The 13,834-nt window shown below is 31.3% G+C and overlaps 2 protein-coding genes across 2 annotated transcripts; one reads left to right on the top strand and one right to left on the bottom strand.

Annotated features, from left to right (window-relative positions):
- Positions 1–873: 873 nt before the first annotated feature.
- LOC129293630 (transmembrane ascorbate ferrireductase 1) lies at positions 874–2,472 on the bottom strand. Its single transcript, XM_054931692.1, has 4 exons — positions 2,260–2,472; positions 2,112–2,160; positions 1,800–1,999; positions 874–1,566 (listed from the first exon to the last, which is right to left on the bottom strand). The coding sequence occupies exons 1-4, from the start codon at positions 2,401–2,403 to the stop codon at positions 1,267–1,269; spliced, it is 693 nt and encodes a 230-aa protein (XP_054787667.1). The 5' UTR covers positions 2,404–2,472; the 3' UTR covers positions 874–1,266.
- Positions 2,473–7,998: 5,526 nt separating this feature from the next.
- Positions 7,999–13,164, top strand: LOC129293017 (alpha-L-fucosidase 1-like). The gene is made up of 4 exons (XM_054930807.1): positions 7,999–8,279; positions 10,872–11,469; positions 11,561–11,800; positions 12,298–13,164. The coding sequence occupies exons 2-4, from the start codon at positions 10,919–10,921 to the stop codon at positions 12,992–12,994; spliced, it is 1,488 nt and encodes a 495-aa protein (XP_054786782.1). The 5' UTR covers positions 7,999–8,279; positions 10,872–10,918; the 3' UTR covers positions 12,995–13,164.
- Positions 13,165–13,834: the final 670 nt, after the last annotated feature.

Below are 13,834 nucleotides of genomic sequence, written 5' to 3'. Positions count from 1 at the left end.
CATGTCCCAAAATGTCATTCCTCAATAAAAATCTTTTAGTAAGTTATGGTGCGTGAAATAGTTTAATTTTCTCGCCAAGAAAATTATAATTGCTTAGTCGTAATCCCAATTGAAACTTCCAATTTTTTTTTTAGTAATTTATCGGTTCTATATATCTGAACTCAAGTAAAAAAATTTACTATATTTTCAGAATTTAAATTCAAAATTTCTAATTAAATTAAGATAGTAGTTGTTAGTCTTGGGGAACAAACGCTTTAATACCCCTCACGGTGGGAGAGAGGGAGAGACCCACACATGTCGCCTGAGTCAGTAAACATTAATTAAACATTCTTTTTGTCTTAAATTATAAAATAATTTTGTTGAAATTTTGTTATATCAAAATATAAGATTTGAGAAAAATAAAATTTTATTAATAATACTTTTACAATATTATCTTTTAAGTAAAAAAATTATAATGATATTGTAATGCAATAATTAAATGTGAAGGGTTATTTTTGAATGTTATAGTTTTATTTTGAAAAAATAAATTTATAAAGTATCATTATTGTATTTTATCAATATGAGCAATCTTATATAATTATCTTATAATTTGATATGAACGAAGTAACTGCTAATAAAAAAAACATTTCTCAAGTAATAAATAAGACTTATATATAAAAAGTGAAATTTATATAAACATATAATTTATTCTTTTTTTTCATTTTTCCCGAAGTATATGCAGTTAATTTATAATTATAAGAAATTAATAATCTAATCTAAAAAAGAGGACCGTTTGTTTATTTGAATTTTATTATTGCAAACAATTTTAAATGATTAAAATAAAAAAAATATAGTTGTCAACTGTGGATGAGCTAGCTACCACGAAGTCCAAAGTACACCAAACTTGCCTCATCAAATGTCAATGTTCTCACCAACAATTTATTAACGTCCTTGTCAAAAATAGTGGTTGATCCAGCTAAAGTTCCCTGAATATTTTACGATATATATCAATAGAAAGTGAATACTCATATAAAAATAAACTAGACCACCCATCAAACTTTGGTGTCGGCTTCAAACACCAATAACCGAAACAAAAGGGCATTTGAAATCTCACATATACCCAATATTGAAAAGTCATGTATTTAAACTAACATTAAAAGAACAAAAAAAAAAAAAGAAAGCTTCTATATATTTAATTTCCTCTAAAATTGTCCATTGAATTCCTAGCTATGATCTTTTCCAAGCTTCAGATCTGTTGGTGGTACCAGCAGATGAATGATGAAACTATTAAATAGGAGCATAGTCATGGTAAGAAGGAGCAGGGGGCTTGGTGACAGCACAGAAGACAACGAGAGCAGCAAACAAGACGGTAACAACACAAGTAAAGTTGACGAGGTAAGCCTCAGCTCCAAATTTGGCCAATCCACTCTTCTCCAGAAATGTCAGCTTCTCCAGAAATCCCAGAAGAGCCGCCGCAACAGCCATCACGTACACCGTCAGCCCAAACACTATGTGCCATGGAACTGACACTCTCCTCAGACCTGGATCCCCTCCAGGGTACATGAATATCACAAACCCATATATCCACTGCAACACCATTTTCATTTGTTCATGTTCAATTTTGATCATCCCATAGTGTCAAGAGTCTATGTATTGGAGCGCTTATGCATGAAAGCATTCTAAAAAGTTGAGGGAAAACATATACAAGTGCTTTAACTAAGAAGTGTTCCAGTAAGTCACTCTACCGGAGTGCCTAAATAGTAAATACCGCGTTTCTGAAGTGCTCGCCTAAGCCTTGTGAATGAAACGAATGGTTTTACCTGAACGCCATAGAGGACAATGGCTGCAATTCCAATCCAGGAATGGAAGCTGTAGAGATTAGCTATGTCTTTCTCGTTATGAAACAAGAAGACAGCATAAGTTCCCACTATTCCGAGGATCAATGCAATGGCGTGAAGGACGAGGTGTATCAGTTTCTTCACCTCTTTCTCTAGCGGAAGTGATTTGTAACTTATGATTGCTGCATTTTGATCAACAGTCACCCACAAAAGAAACATTATCAGAGCTTTGCTCATAAATAACCCGCTCACTACGCTCTCTCAGAGCATATATGTTGGACTGTAATTAATTACCTTCGCCTCCAATAACAATTAAGCCAATTAGCATAAGAACAGGATGGAACTGCATCAAACAGAGTACGTGACACGAGACTTAGACATTAAAATGCATGTGTGAAGTGGGAAGAGTAAGAGAGAGAGAGATCTCAAGGTCAGAAGTTACATTGAAGAGGAGGCTCTTGTCGTAAGAGTTCCAAGCTAAGCCACCAAGATAGTGAATGGTCCAAACCAAGACCATGGCAATAGCAGCAATACCCAGAAAGTGAACTGCGAATGTTAATGGAAAAGGATTTACACCGAGCTCCATGTCTCCACCACTGTTTCTCTTCTCTGTGTTCTGCTTTTGGCCTCAGTTTCTGCAGGAAATGTAATAGCAGAACATGATATCTAAATACCTAACCAAAGTTACCAAACTAACTTTCTTGACCTTTAATTTGACTCGCTGATACAGATAGTCTTCGTGTTTTTTTCCAAGACCTACACACGTGGCTCTCTCTCATCACCAAATTTAGTGTCATGATCCTGTTGTTTTCAACTTTAATTTTTTTTTCTCAGTTTGTTACATTCTGATCATATCCATATTTTAAATCGTAGCGGGTTCCCGCCCGTAAACATTTCCTTCAATTAGTCAAATACAAAATTTATAATATTGTAGATGAAAAAAATGCATACCCTCAATTGAGCATATTTTAATTTAATTTGCGAATAAAAGGTAACGGAGCTAGCTGAGTCATCCGCGATGCGATGATGGAAGCTTGAGGGTTGAGACGCCAATTGTGATCCACGGATGAAAGTTCTGTGAAGGTTTTTCCCTCCCCAGTCCATAAGTTCTACTAATTACGCATTCTCTCTTCAGTCTTAAATTGTACTCTCTTCGTTAAAAATGTAAGACATTTTTAATCTTTCAAAGTATAATTATTATCTTTTTTTTAAAAAAATGTCCCTATTAATAATGACTTTATATTTATTATAGAGTGTTTAATAGGAATAATTATGAAAAAAATAAAATTAATTGCAAAGTAGGTAACTGCTTTATTGAAGAGTGAGATTCGGTTAAAAATACTTTACATTTTTAAATGGAAGAAGTAACTATTTTTTAGAAAAAAGTTCATGTAAATGCCACCCAAAATTATTAATTACACATTTTGAGCACATCAGTATATGATATTTTTTTTAGTCTTATTTATAAATCACTTCTAATATATTTTATCAAAACTCAAGAAAACCTTAAATTTTATTAACTTTATCTTAAAAATTAAAATTTTTTTTACTTTTATCGTTAATGAATGTTCTTAAATTACATTACTGATATTTTTATTTAAAGTATTTAATAAAAGCAAAAATATAAAGAGAAGCATTAAAAATTGACAAGTTTTTTATAAATAGAATTAAAATTTTTTTTTCTTTTTTCTATAAAAAAGATCATAAGAGTGTCATGTTTACTATTAGATTTGAGCTGAATTATTTTCCTTAAAAAAAAAACATAGATTTATGAGCACAGTAATAATTCCATTACAGTAAGAACAATTTTAAGTCGTATATTTAATGGGCCTAGATGGGCCGACCAGGCCCATAAATATTAAGCAAAGGCTAGAGTAGAATGTCATCAAAAGGGGGGAAAAGGTTAAAAAAGGAGGGTCGCAATCAAACATCAATTATAGCGATAAAATGCCAACTGGGCATGAGTGGACGTGATATGGGGCGTTTAATGGCAAGTAAAGGAAGAGAATCAATTCATTGAAGACCCTTCAGATGAGATAAAGGTACTCAAAAAGCTCAGATTCGCATTGAATATCACAAGAAAGCGGATCCTTCTTGCCCTTGTTGATAAGATAATGTTTTGATATGGACATTTTCCTTTTATTTATATATAAGTCAGACCTTCCCTTCTCTTACCTGCCATTCTTCTCAATCCAAACATTGCCTTAACGAACCATCTTCAATTGCGACTGGGAAACCCGCTCAACTTCCTTTGTATCCTTTGAATAATAGCAAACCTAGATTCTTGCTATGTGGCACCATTCTCACCAATGTCCGTCTTACAATTATCTCAGAGATGTTTTAAACATTTTTATTTCATGCCATTGTAAATGTGGAGTGCGGGAGGACCAACATGAGCCACAGCCTCCTAATTTTTTAATTTTTTTTATAAAATATTAAGATTATATATTTTTAGCCTCTTAAATTGATACATTATAAAAATTTTAAAATATTACTCTCTTCGTTCAAAAATATAAGACATTTTCTGAGAAGTTGGATGTTCAAAAATATAAAGTATTTTTAATTTTTCGAGGTGTAATCATTACTTTTTTTTCAAAAAGTGCCCCTATTGATAGTGACTTCATATTTATTACATGATGTTTAATATGGATAAATATGAAAAGATAGGGTTAGTTTGAAAGTAGGTAACTACTTTATTAAAAGGTAAGAGTCGGTTAAAAATGTCTTACATTTTTGAACGGAAAGAGTATATGAAATTCTTATTTCAATTCTATATATAGTTTTTTGTACATGTATAGTCTAACTATTTCACTAAATTGAAGATATAGTTATTATAGGATTTATTTATTTTCAACGAGATAATACTACACTTGCTTTTAAACCATGGATGTCATTTGTTTTTAGATTCATTTTATATTGGGTTAAAATTCAATTTTTCCTTTGTATTTGTTTTTTAAGAGCGCTAGACATCCTATACTTTTAAATAGGCCAATTTTATCTCTGAAATATTTTTGAGGTCCAACAACACTCTTATGTTAGGAGGCCATTAACTTTTTCATTTTTTGCTAACGTGACATATGCGTGGGGCTCTCGCACAGTGACAGATAAGACTCTGACTACATCCTTTGATACTAATTTGCCCTTAAACTCTTTTTCTAGAAATATTAAACACTCTAAAGTCTTTTTATAAAAGCATAAAATAAAATTTAATAAATATTTTCAAAATATTAAATATTTTCATATTTAATAATTTAAATACTATTATTTATAAATATTCATTTAAAATTTTTAAATTACTTTTTAAATATTAACAAGTCAAACTAGCATTTTATAAATTTATAAATTACTTCTTATTTTTTATACATCGATATTTGATCTTTTATTTGAGATAGTGTCTAAATCATTATACCTTTTGTACGTATTAGAACTGACTTATAGTTTTTATACTCCCTTTGTTTAAAAATGTAAGGCATTTTTAACTGAATCTCACTTCCAATAAAGTAATTACCTACTTTCAAACTAATCCTATCTTTTCATATTTACCCCTATCAAACACCTTATAATAAGTATAAGATCACTATTAATAGAGGCATTTTTGAAAAAAAAGACAATGATTATACCTTAAAAAACTAAACTTGTCTTATATTTTTGAACATCTAACTCTTCAAAAAATGCTCTATATTTTTTAACAGAGGGAGTATTAGTTAAGTTCTTTAAATTTTTAGGTCATTTTTTGTAATTTTTTGGGTCAACTAACAATCTTCTTTCAAAATATTATACTATATAAATTTAATACTCTCTATACATTGCAGTGTTAAGAGTAAAAGACATGACAAATCATGACCAGAAATATGCTAACAAAAATGTTAATTTAAAAGATGTCTCTTTTTTTAGTAATGTGCTATAAAAAAAGTTGCTTAAAAAAGAGAAAAATGAAGAGATTAGAAGAAAAAATTCATTCGTTAATTTATAAGTTCATTCCCTTCATTTTAATACAACATTGTAAAATATTGATAACATTAAAATATTAAATTGGGTGGTGTAATATTTTAAATAATAATATTTAAATTATGAAATATTAAAATACTTAATATTTTAATAATATTTATTAAATTTTATTTTAACAAGATTTTAGGGTGCTCGACGCTTCTAAAAAAAATTTAAAGTGCTCAACGCTTCTAGAAAAGAGTTCAGGGGTAAATTAGACTAAAAGACATGACCAAAGTCTTATATATTACTGTGCATGGGTTTTACACACATTCCACATCAGTAAAAAATGAAAAAAACTAGTGGTTAACTAATAAAAGGGGTTTTTTACTCTTCAAAAAAATAGTTCAGGGATAAAATTATCCCATTTAAAAGTATAGAGTGCCTAGCGCTCCTAAAAAATAAGTATATGAGTAAAATTGAACTTTAACTCTTTTATATTTGATTAAAAAAATTATAAAAATTATTACTAACAAATTTTATCAAACACTATAACAAAAATTTCAAGATACATTGAATGATGTATGCTTAATATTTATCATAAAATTACTTATCTGAAAGTTAAGAGATTATGATTAAAATATATTCTGTTAGAAAAAAATTACTTTTTTTGTAGTAACCAAGCTTTTGAAATTTGTTATTTAAATAATTTTTACTATGATATAATTAAATTTTATTGACATAAAAAATTTATAACAAATGAACATCATTACTGTATTGATATATTTATTTACTACAATTATCAATTGAATGAATTAAACAATAAATTCAATAAATAAGTAATAAAATTTGTTTGATTGAATAAAACTTTAGATTTCAATGATATATTTAAATCATTCAATACCTATGTAGAAGATGAAATATTTGCCAATTTAATAATAGTTTATACTAATAAGGATATTGCTAAAAATTTTATCATAGACATGATAATTAATTATTTTTATGTCATGAAAACTCAATGAGCAAAATTTTAAAATGAATGTATATATTTATTTTTGTTATATATTTATAAAATTGAATATAAATATATACACTAAAATATTTATATTATGTTATTGATATATATATATATATATATATTTAATTTTTCTTCAATTATTATATATGCTGCTTTGTCATTTTGGCCCTTCAAATAAAATTTTCTGACTTCACCTTGACTACATATTTCTAGACTCAGGATACTTCAATCAGCCAAATGAAATACTTTTGGGTAGCTCACTCAACTCTTATAACCCTCCTCCTCATATGAATTAGTTCAAATTTATTTATTTATTTTCACAATTTAATATTTTAATAATGCTTTTATAAAATATTAAATATGAACTGCTTGAATTTAATCAAGAGTATTCGTACGGAAAATGGGGAGGAAGAAGATAATCTGGGAGGTGAAGAAAATCTGAAGAGTATTTTTGGTTTTAACTTTTTTTTTTTTAATAACAAGGATTTCTACAGGTATACGAATACAATCATGCCATAGGAGAAAAAATTAGCATTGGGAGGATAAACGCCACACAAATGTGTGACTGCCTAGAACTATACGTATATATATTTTGGGAGAATAAAAAAAAAACACTTCTACAAGAATTTAATATTTGGTAAGGACTTTACTTGTTAAAATAAGAAATTTACTCATTAATTGTTAATGTTTACTTTTTAAAAATATTTTTATAAAAATAAATTGCTTCTAGAGTTCTTTATTGATATTCGCCCTTTATTATTTTTCAAATACATTATCTCCAGTTTTTATTATAGATCACCTTAAAAAAAATTTAATACCTAAAATATAAGATATTTGATAGAGTATTAATTATGTTTTTTTAATATTATCCTATTACTATAAGAGATAATATAATATAAATTTGTAATTTTTTTAGAAGTTTACTCTATTTGCAAATAAATCTAATAATAACAGCAGCGTTTGGTTCAACCCCATAGCACCTTTACAGTGGTAAACTTTTCCCCATTGCCATTATGGGCCTGTTTGTTTGGGTTTATGGGTGGCAAAAAATATTGCAATGGTAACACCCATTGCGCATTTCATGGTAATAGACATTCCTAGGGTGGAGGCTATGAATATTCATTGCACACCTGGAATACATAGAAAATTCCCACTTTATCCTCAATAACTCATGTGAAAAGACATAATTTGCCCCTAAGCATTCTCATCCGTATGTCTTTATCCAACCCTTCTCCTTCCTCTCCATCCCTCTTCGGCGGCGTCGCTGTCTAGACGCCTCCCTCCCTTCATCACTGTCGTCTCCTCGCTCTCCATCCTGGTTTCCTGGACTTCTCCACCTTCAATTGTTGGCATCACCTGAACTTCACTCTCCATTTTGAATTTGCTACCGAGCATGGTTAAAGCTGTGAATGACGCTGAGCTGAGCTATGGCTTCCCTCGCAGTTCCTCGCCGACAAGAATGGTGTCGACGCTGACTTGGATGCTTCTCTTGACGTCCCTTCCGAGTTCCCCTACGGGTTTGACTTTTTATTGATGCCTAACATCCATTATCCACTACGTTCAAAATACTCTATTTGCTTTATGCAAGTGAATTTTAATCGGCAGCCTTCACTTGAAGGGGGAAGTCAGAAAGACCAAGGCGAAGAACAGATCTATGAAAAAATTATATTGAAATTTTACAGTAATAAATTTATAGTAATTAATTTTTTTTATATAAAACTTGATTATAATTATCCCTTATATCTATATGCTTGTGCTTGTAGATATAAAATTAAAAAGGTAGATATCAAATTTTTGGCTTTTGTGAGTAGGAAAATGGTGAACCTATACTTGTCTTGTGCTTCTGCCTGTACTTTGTGAATTTTTTTTTTTTTATATTGAGGAAGAAGATAATAAATCTGGAATGAGAATGAATTTGGGAGGACAAGTGGATAGGATTGAGGAATCCCTCCCTTTTTTTAAATAGAGGTTTTATTTGATAGAATATAAAAATAATTTTTTATTCCATCTTCTTTTAACTGTTTTACAATATTCTATATTTTGAATCAATTATTATTTTTAAGAGGTGTTTTATAAATAGAATTAAAAAATTACCAAACATGTTGATAGGGATAAGCATTGCATTGCAATGCATTACAGCTTTCAGGGATATGGCAATTGAACCAAACAGGTCCTGAATCATCTCTTTTTAATTCTAGGTAGGTAATTAGTAGGGGTGTTCATGCTTGTCTTTGTATTGGGTAGTTTGGTTTTGTCCCAGTCCCAAAAAAAAGGGATGGAATTTTATGAAACGAGGTAAAAATATGTTCGGGATAGGCTAGAAGGGACGTGAGATCACTTTCAAGACATCCCATTCCAAATATATTATTATATTTTTTTCTGTTTTATTTTATTATTATTTAATATTTATTTATTCTATTACAATTAGAGTATATTTCTGTTGTTTATTTATTTTATATATAATCATCTAGTCACTTAAATTATGCAATTTAATGATTATGTTATAGTTATAGTGCTTGTAGTTTGTAGGTCATTTGTGGTTGTTGGGTAATTGACTTTAAATTATAATTTTTGTAATTTTGTTCTTTTACTTTAAATTATAATTGCTCTACCTCAATGATTGAGTTTATTTATATTATTTTAATTTTAAACTTAACAAGTTATATAATATAATAAATATTGTTATTTAAATCTCTTCTTCATATTTTGCCTATTTTATTGCAATGTTTTGATCCCATTCCATTTTATCATGTCCCATCCCGATTTTAAATAAGATGGAATATAGTATAAAAATTTAATCTTATTTTTTTTTTGAGATGAGATACAAGACAAAGTTGTCCTCATCCCATTTTGTCTTCTCAACATTCTTAATAATCGAAATTGATTTATGATAGAAATATAATAGAATAACATGTCTTTTAAAAATATAATATTCGGATGGGATTAAATATTTTCCTTTTCCAACAAGTACGTTTGCTTTTATTGAACATGGTGTTGAAGCACAATATAGATATATTCTTTGCTCTCTTTGTTTTTTTCCCCTCCTCCTCCACCTCTTTCATTTTTATTTATCTCTCTTTACGGCTAGATCAATATAGAAAATTTTTTAAGTAGATTGAGCATGTCACATCAATTATAATTTATCTAATCAAAATACTCAAGTCATTTAAATAAAATTTTATATAACATTATTTTAATTTACTTTATTCTTATAATAATAAGCAGGATTCTTTTAACAAAGTTGGAGTTTAATTAAGGATAATTTTATAATTAAAATATTTGTTTAGGGTCATTCCACCCTTGATCTCCCAATTTGAACAGAAAAAATCTGAGCTTTTGGAGTGACTAAAGATGCCTTAAAAGGCCACTCCTTGTCATTTTCCATTCTTAAACACTCAAGTGTCATCTTGAAGAAAACTCCTAAACATTAATAAAGGTGTCATCTTGAAATAACACTCAAATGTCATTTTTCACTCATAATAAATTAATACATGAATGATGTACAAGGGTAGAAACCATTTAATGGTGATCAAATTCATCATGAAACCATTCATGTATCAAAATCATACATTCATTTGATTTTATGGCAAATGCACTCACATTATCTAGTTTTGAAATGTCATGATTAATTTCTCCCATGAGCTTAAAAAGTATAAAAAAAAGACTTTTAAAAAAATTTATATTTTGTCCATATCATTTCGTTCGATTTCAATTAAATCTTGATGATGTTGAATTGTATAAGTAAGCCTCTTATCGTGCTATGTTCTTGTCAATATTTTGTCAAATACTAGTATGTGATTACTTTTATTTTATTATCTATATTTTAATCTTTTTTAGTAGTGTGTGTGTATATAGAATATCAAAGCAGTATATAGTTAGTTAAATAAATAAAACTTAACAAAAATATTGTTATAATTATAATAGTAAATTACATTAGAAAATTTGTTAATTATGAGGACCCACCAAAAAGTCTAATTAAAAAATTAAGCAAAACGATAGGTATAAAAACAAGAATTTCCTGACAATTTTCCTTAATTACTGCTACTCCATACCTATTTTCTAAACCCCCCCCCCCCAACCCCCCGGGGGGCTCTTTTTGGTTAATAAAGAGGTGCAAAGAAGATGACGATGGAGAAGAACCAAAATTTAGAGCGTCATGGAAAGGTTATCGTTCTTCTCCTTTCTTCTCACATCTATTCTTCATCTTCTCTTCAAGTCGGCCACTTCTGTGCATGACCAAGCTGTGCCAACTCCACCGTTGCCGATTCTGCCTCTTCCATCATATTCTCAGTTAAAATGGCAACAAAGAGAGATCATCATGTTCCTCCACTTCGGCGTGAACACCTTCACGGACAGAGAATGGGGAGACGGCCATGAAAGCCCCAAAATCTTCAACCCTCCGGGCCTCGACGCAGGCCAGTGGGTGGAGGTCGCGGCGGAGGCCGGAGTTTCCCTGGTGATCCTCACCGCGAAACACCATGACGGGTTCTGCCTGTGGCCTTCAAAGTACACAGAGCATTCTGTGATCGGAACCCCTTGGAAAAATGGCAAGGGAGATGTTGTGAGAGAGTTTGTGAATGCAACTTCAACAAAAGGAATCGATGCAGGGCTTTATCTTTCTCCTTGGGACAGACATGACTCAAGATATGGACGCGATAAACCTTACAACGAATACTATTTAGCTCAGCTTCAAGAACTGCTCAATAAGTGAGTTCCTTCAATTATTTACTATCTGTTTCTACAAAGAATTGATCGACGAATATTATAGCATGAACTGTTGGTATTTGATAATTAGCAGATATGGAGAAGTGAGGGAGATATGGTTTGATGGAGCCAAGGATCCAAAGGCAAAGAACGTGACGTACTTCTTCGTAAAATGGTTCTCAATGGCGAAAGAGTTGCAGAGTTCCATTAACATATTTTCTGACGCAGGTCCAGATGTGAGGTGGGTGGGAGATGAACAAGGCTACGCATCAGACACGTGTTGGTCTATCATTAACCGAACCTCTCTTTCCATCGGAAATCCAGACATCACCAAGTAAGCTCATCTTCCAAGCAAAGCATTATTCTCTCCAATCACTACCACCACCATCATATATAAAAAGAAGTTTAGGTCATCTTTTTCATTTTCATATTATGCATATAAATCCTGTGAAACTAAAATAAGATTGCTAGGAAAGCTTGGCTAGGGAGATATACCAACTTGATTAAAGATTTCGAATTCGAGTCTTGAAAATGCAGTAGAATTAGTTAGAGCTTCTATAGACTTGACTTGATTTGGATTAGTTTAGATCCTGTTAAACTTTCTCAGCATGTGGGGCAGGTTCAAGATATACTGGGTGCTTCGTTAGAAAAAAGAGAAAAAAAAAATGGCCTTTGAAATTCACTTTGAAGATAAGTAACTGATGAAAACTCATTATACTTGACGTGCAAGTGAAGTTGTCGTGAACAGATACAATTTAAAGATACACCGTTTATAATTTGTGATGACTGTAATTAATCACTGATTTCTTGTTGATAATATATTCATTGTAGGTACCTAAACACAGGTGATCCCAGAGGAACAGACTGGGTTCCTGCAGAATGCGATGTATCGATTCGACCAGGATGGTTCTGGCACAAGTCAGAATCACCAAAAAGCCTCACTGAACTACTCGACATTTACTACAACTCAGTTGGCAGAAACTGCTTGTTGCTCCTCAACGTGCCTCCCAACACAACTGGCCTCATATCTGACATTGATGCTCAGAGGTTGAACCAGTTTCACAGTGCAATCGCCACAGTCTTCCAGAAGAACATAGCGCAAGAAGACTGCACGGTTACAGTCAGCAGTCAAAGAGGAGGAAAAGAAGGTGGTTTTGGACCAGAAAACATGATAGACAGTGACCATCTGTGGTCATACTGGGCTCCTGAAGAAGGAACAGAGTATTGGGTTGAGATAAGAGGGAAGAACAATGGGAGCGTGAGATTCAATGTGGTGAGGGTACAGGAAGCGATTGGACTTGGTCAGAGGATTGGAGAGCATGAGATATATGTGGATGGTGAATTGATGATCAGAGGGACCACAGTGGGCTACAAGAGGCTTCATAGGCTTGAAGGTGGTGTGGTGGATGCTCGTGTTGTGAGGATCAGAATCACTGAGTCAAGAGGAATTCCTCTCATTTCTTCCATTGGCCTCCATTTTGATCCTCTCTGGCACTCTACGTTCACAGCTGGTTTCAAGAGCCAATGATAATAAGTAATAATCTGAAGCTTCTGAAGTATACCGTAGACATGTTAACTTATTTATAAAACAAGCGGGTCTCGTTTGCTTACATTTTGACTCAGTTATGTTACTTGTAATGATAGAGAGGTAAAATGATTGATGAAGTAATAATAAGTCATAACATTAATTGAGATTAATTAGAGGATGCTGCAGGGTGATTACTACTTTGTTTTTGGTGAGTTTAGTATAGGATTAATTGATTGATTATATTCAAGAAGTAATGTAGTATGTCTCTAATCTATTTCTCAGCCCCTTTATAAAGCAACAGAGAAACTGGATGAAATAAACATGTCTTTACATGATTAACAAAGGTTTGAAAAATGCCAACTTGGGTTAGCGTGAGTGTTGGGACTTTCATCTTGAACAAGTAGTTGAAAGTTTGAATCTAGCTTGTGAGAAATTAGATTCTATAATTGACAAAGTAACTCTTTATGCCTTGCCAAACATAATAAAGATTTAAAAACCAAGTTGTCTTTTTCATCACTTCATATATTAACTTGTTTTGTCTCATCAGCCAAGAAAAAATAATTTATTTTCAAAATTGATTTGAAGGGCTCATCATAAAAACGATCAAGTAGCCATTAATTAATTGCGATATTGTTTAAGAGAAAAGTTGGCCCAAATAACCTGAGAGAAGAATCATCAGTATTGCGGCATGCGTGATATGTTTGACTTCTTCTTCTTCTTTTTTGGGAGCAATCTGTGGGTGATCTCATCGTGGATTCATTATTAAACATCTATATCAGCCTTTTTTTTTTTTGGGGCTATTAATGCCACTTAAACGGTCGTGATTATTTAATTTTGCTT

The sequence above is a fragment of the Prosopis cineraria genome, unplaced genomic scaffold, assembly GCF_029017545.1.
Source record: "Prosopis cineraria cultivar Desert tree isolate PC_DT_omini unplaced genomic scaffold, ASM2901754v1 PC14, whole genome shotgun sequence".
Lineage (NCBI taxonomy): Eukaryota > Viridiplantae > Streptophyta > Magnoliopsida > Fabales > Fabaceae > Prosopis > Prosopis cineraria.
The sequence above is the reverse complement of the archived record's forward strand: the minus strand, read 5'-3'. Positions and strand labels throughout refer to the sequence as shown.

What these genes read in the sequence shown, in the direction of transcription:
- LOC129293017 (XM_054930807.1), top strand. Translation starts at nt 10,919, where the DNA reads ATGGAAAGGTTATCGTTCTTCTCCTTTCTTCTCACATCTATTCTTCAT. An exon ending in CTTCAAGAACTGCTCAATAA is followed by an intron (nt 11,470 to 11,560) that starts GTGAGTTCCTTC and finishes GATAATTAGCAG; the next exon opens with ATATGGAGAAGTGAGGGAGA. An exon ending in GGAAATCCAGACATCACCAA is followed by an intron (nt 11,801 to 12,297) that starts GTAAGCTCATCT and finishes TATTCATTGTAG; the next exon opens with GTACCTAAACACAGGTGATC.
- LOC129293630 (XM_054931692.1), bottom strand. Translation starts at nt 2,403, where the DNA reads ATGGAGCTCGGTGTAAATCCTTTTCCATTAACATTCGCAGTTCACTTT. An exon ending in ACAAGAGCCTCCTCTTCAAT is followed by an intron (nt 2,161 to 2,259) that starts GTAACTTCTGAC and finishes TGTTTGATGCAG; the next exon opens with TTCCATCCTGTTCTTATGCT. An exon ending in TTGTCCTCTATGGCGTTCAG is followed by an intron (nt 1,567 to 1,799) that starts GTAAAACCATTC and finishes ATGGTGTTGCAG; the next exon opens with TGGATATATGGGTTTGTGAT.